The following is a 4,090-nucleotide window of genomic DNA, read 5'->3' as shown; positions in this document are numbered from 1 at the left end:
ATTATTATTATTATTATTATTATTATTATAATAATAATAATAATAATAATAATAATGTTCAGCAGTGCAGTCGCATCTTTTTGACTGAGTCGGGTACGCTTATGGGCGTGGACTTTGACCAGTAGATGTACCTGATTGGAGGAGCGATACAGTGGGAGGGAACCAGATCTATCCAATCAGGAGCAGCGTCTGATGCAGCGGTCCAATATAGACTCTGAAGGCGAAAAGAGTCTTTATTATAACGTTCATGTAGAGCCGTGAAGGACGTCAGAAGATCCACAGGAGTCACACACGGACATCACTTTTTTTTTTTCGGTGCTCAAACCAAAGCTGAGAGCTTTGGCTCAACCAGAGGAGACGAGAGTTCGACTTTTAATCCCATAGTTCTGTGCGCCAGGCACCGTCTGCATAGCTTTTCCTCTCCGAGGCGTCTCTCTGTAACAGAACCACCAACACGGAGCCGAACGAGGAAGACGGACAACGACCCTCTCTAACTTCTGCAATCATGATGTCGATGAACAGCAAACAGCCTTTCAGTATGCACCCCATGCTGCACGAACCCAAATACACGCCTCTGCACTCCAGCTCCGAGGCCATCCGCAGAGCCTGCCTGCCCACACCGTCGGTGAGTCCTCCTGAGAAACTGACCTTTTATTTCATCACCTGGGTTGTTATTTGGCACTTTTTTTAATATATGATTTTTACAGAGATTGGTGGTTAGTGCAGATATTTATACAAAACACACATACATCTGCTGTTATTCGTCCTCAAAAACAATTTAAAAAAGCCATAATAAACAATTTCGTTCCAACAATATCAACATTCCATTTTTGAAAAAAACGAATGAAACGAATTGCAAAAATTTTGCAATTATTTATGAAGCTGCGCGTTCATCCTGGTGTATAAATTACATTGATGTGCCCCCCCCCACAAAAAAAAAAAAAAAAAAAAAAAAAATGTGTTGGCTCGTGATTAAATAAATGTTTTGCAACAACAAAAATAAAAAAACAGAGTGAAAAATGTCAAATGATAAAGGAGTAACGAAATGAAGGCACAGGCTGAAATTAGAACAACGCGTCTCAGTCCGTGCATAAAGACAAACAAACGCTCCTGTGGAGCCTGATGGAGGAGAGGGGCTCACCCATATTGTCCCATTCATATTCAAAGTCCTGGTCGTCTCATTTCATTGTCCGAAGAAATTATTCAGGAGATCGTAAATATTAATTTTAGATGAATATCCTGCGCACTGCCTGACACACTTTCTAGGCTTTGGGGCGGATCCGACACCGCCCGAGATTTGTTTGATGTTGGTTCAGTGTCCAATTTTTTTCATTTTAATTTTTTTAAATTGCTTTATTTTTATTTTTTCAGTATATGATTTCCTTATACTCTTATTTCTATTTTTTATATTACTGAGACGGTCAGCATACTCTTCATAAAAAATAGATTAAGTATTTTAATCACTTTGCATTATGTGCTTTATATAAAAAGGCAGCTTTGGAAGTTTATTTTAATTTAGCTACTTGCTTTAGAGGCTTTAAAAACATCAGCCAAGTTATGAAATTGCAATTAAAATTCTTAATCGTGTTGGCCTTTTTAAAAAAAAAAAAAAAAAGTTATTAGACATTTTGTGCGTAAAAACTTGATTATTGATTTAAATATATTATATATAGATTTAAATAGTGTGGTCTAATAAAAATTATACATTTTAAATGATAATTATTAAATGATAATAAATTGTTTAGGCTTACTTGTTTAATTAAGGGAATGTGAAAACAAAGGCCCGCGGTCCAAACGTGGCCCTCAATAGCCTCAAATCTGGCCCAAGACATAAAATAATCAAAGATTATAAATACAAATATTTATTGTTTGTAGAAACTTCATACATTTGAGGAATGTTCTGCTGTGTATTGCATACATCTATAAATAATACATGACGTAAATGTTGAAATTTCAATGTTTTCTATAAAGCTCTGATGTTTTTAAGAGTCAGTCTGGGTTTGACTATAAATGTGATAAAGTCAATAGTTATTTGGGATTAAATGTAGTGTATTTTTCCTCTGCAGCTGCAGGGCAACATCTTCGCGGGCTTTGATGAGACGTTGCTGCAGAGGGCCGAGGCTCTGGCGGCGGTGGACATTGTTGCCCAGAAGAGCCACCCTTTCAAACCGGACGCCACCTACCACACCATGACCACCATGACAGGCATGACCTGCACCCCGACCTCCTCCTCCGCCCACCTGCACCACCCGTCCGTGCTCACCTCCCACCACCACGGACACCATCAGCCGTCGCAGGGTCTGGAGGGAGACCTGCTGGACCACCTCGCCCCGGGCCTCTCTCTGGGAGGCATGCACGGCTCGGACGTCTGCTCCACGGCCTCGCACACCGTGCACATGTCGGCCATCAACCAAATGCAGCACCACCACCATCATCAGCAGTCCATGAACATGCATCCGCACGGCCTGGGGGCGCACGGATCTCTCGGTGCGGGCGGTGGGGACGCAGAACCGGATCCACGCGAGCTGGAGTCGTTTGCGGAGAGGTTCAAGCAGAGGCGGATCAAACTGGGAGTGACGCAGGCGGACGTGGGGTCTGCCCTGGCTAACCTTAAAATCCCCGGGGTGGGGTGTCTGAGCCAGAGCACCATCTGCAGGTTTGAATCCCTGACACTGTCGCACAACAACATGGTGGCGCTGAAGCCGATCCTGGAGGCCTGGCTGGAGGAGGCGGAGCGCGCGCAGCGGGAGAAGATGTCCAAACCGGAGATCTTCAACGGGGGGGACAAAAAGAGGAAACGCACGTCCATCGCAGCCCCGGAGAAACGCTCCCTGGAGGCTTACTTCGCCGTGCAGCCGAGGCCTTCGTCGGAGAAGATCGCAGCCATCGCTGAGAAACTGGACCTGAAAAAGAACGTAGTCCGGGTTTGGTTTTGCAACCAGAGGCAAAAGCAGAAACGGATGAAGTTTTCTGCGGCGCACTGAGGCCTGAAAGAGAGACGGACTTAACCAGAGACAATCCGCTGCGCGCTGTCAGAACAAAGGTACACCGATGCGCCTTTGAATTTAAACGGGACATCTTCGGTGCTAGAACCTCCATCAAACCAACCACCTGACATCTATAGAGCCCTGAATACACACCAGAACGGGCCAAACACTTTCCATCAGTATTTAACACAACATAACAACTCTACACCAAGTTATCCTCGATCAACCCCCCAAAAGAAAACATCTTTAAGCGGTATTATTTATGAGATTCTCCCTTTCATCCCACAACCCTGATAGTATTAACCTGACATTAAAGCAATACAAAGAACAAACTGAGCTTTGGCTGATGGACATGCAAATGAAATGAAGACACATCCGTGTACCTTTTTGGTTCTGACAGTGGAGACAGAGCACAGGGCGACCATGTGCAGACACTCATTCATTCAAAAGGCAATTATTGTATATATAAAAAAATCCGAATAATAATGACAGCACGAGAGGAATGATTAATATTATCCTCCTGAGCTGAAATAGCTTTTTTATATTTATCATTGTACATATCTGTGAATACATTGCACATCCATGGTGGGAAGATCTCATTTAAATGTATTGAACTGTTGCCGTTTTTCCTTCTTTCTTTCTTCGGATTATTCCACATTTGTTGGAGTGAAAAGTAAAAAAAAAAACAACAAAACACAAAACAAAACAAAGATGCCCACACACACACACACACACACACACACTAAATAAACAAACACAAGCACACACACAAATGAGCACGAGCACACGCACTCACACGGTATAGGTGTGTCTACCTCATTACGCAAGTGTTGGCACGTTCACGGTGATTTACACACACACACAAACACGCACATGCACACGTTTTTTTATTATTAAAAGAAGAAGAAGAAAAAAAAAAGATTTTGGGCTGGTTTTGTTCAAATGGTGAATTAGGCCTAGAAGACTCACTGATGTGTAAAGTTTGTTCCCTGCCAGGATGCTTTGACAATCAAATTACTGCTGTCTCTTATTATTATTATTATTATTATTATTATTATTATTATTATTATTATTATTATTATTATTTCATTCTTTAAAAACCA

The 4,090-nt window shown here is 42.2% G+C and overlaps 1 protein-coding gene across 1 annotated transcript; it reads left to right on the top strand.

Annotated features, from left to right (window-relative positions):
- Positions 1 to 254: 254 nt before the first annotated feature.
- Positions 255 to 3,875, top strand: pou4f4 (POU class 4 homeobox 4). Its single transcript, XM_028466658.1, has 2 exons — positions 255 to 625; positions 2,067 to 3,875. The coding sequence occupies exons 1-2, from the start codon at positions 506 to 508 to the stop codon at positions 2,982 to 2,984; spliced, it is 1,038 nt and encodes a 345-aa protein (XP_028322459.1). The 5' UTR covers positions 255 to 505; the 3' UTR covers positions 2,985 to 3,875.
- Positions 3,876 to 4,090: the final 215 nt, after the last annotated feature.

The sequence above is a fragment of the Gouania willdenowi genome, chromosome 14 (genome assembly GCF_900634775.1).
Source record: "Gouania willdenowi chromosome 14, fGouWil2.1, whole genome shotgun sequence".
Classification (NCBI taxonomy): domain Eukaryota; kingdom Metazoa; phylum Chordata; class Actinopteri; order Blenniiformes; family Gobiesocidae; genus Gouania; species Gouania willdenowi.
Note: the sequence above shows the minus strand (reverse complement) of the source record. Positions and strands in the feature narration are given on the sequence as shown.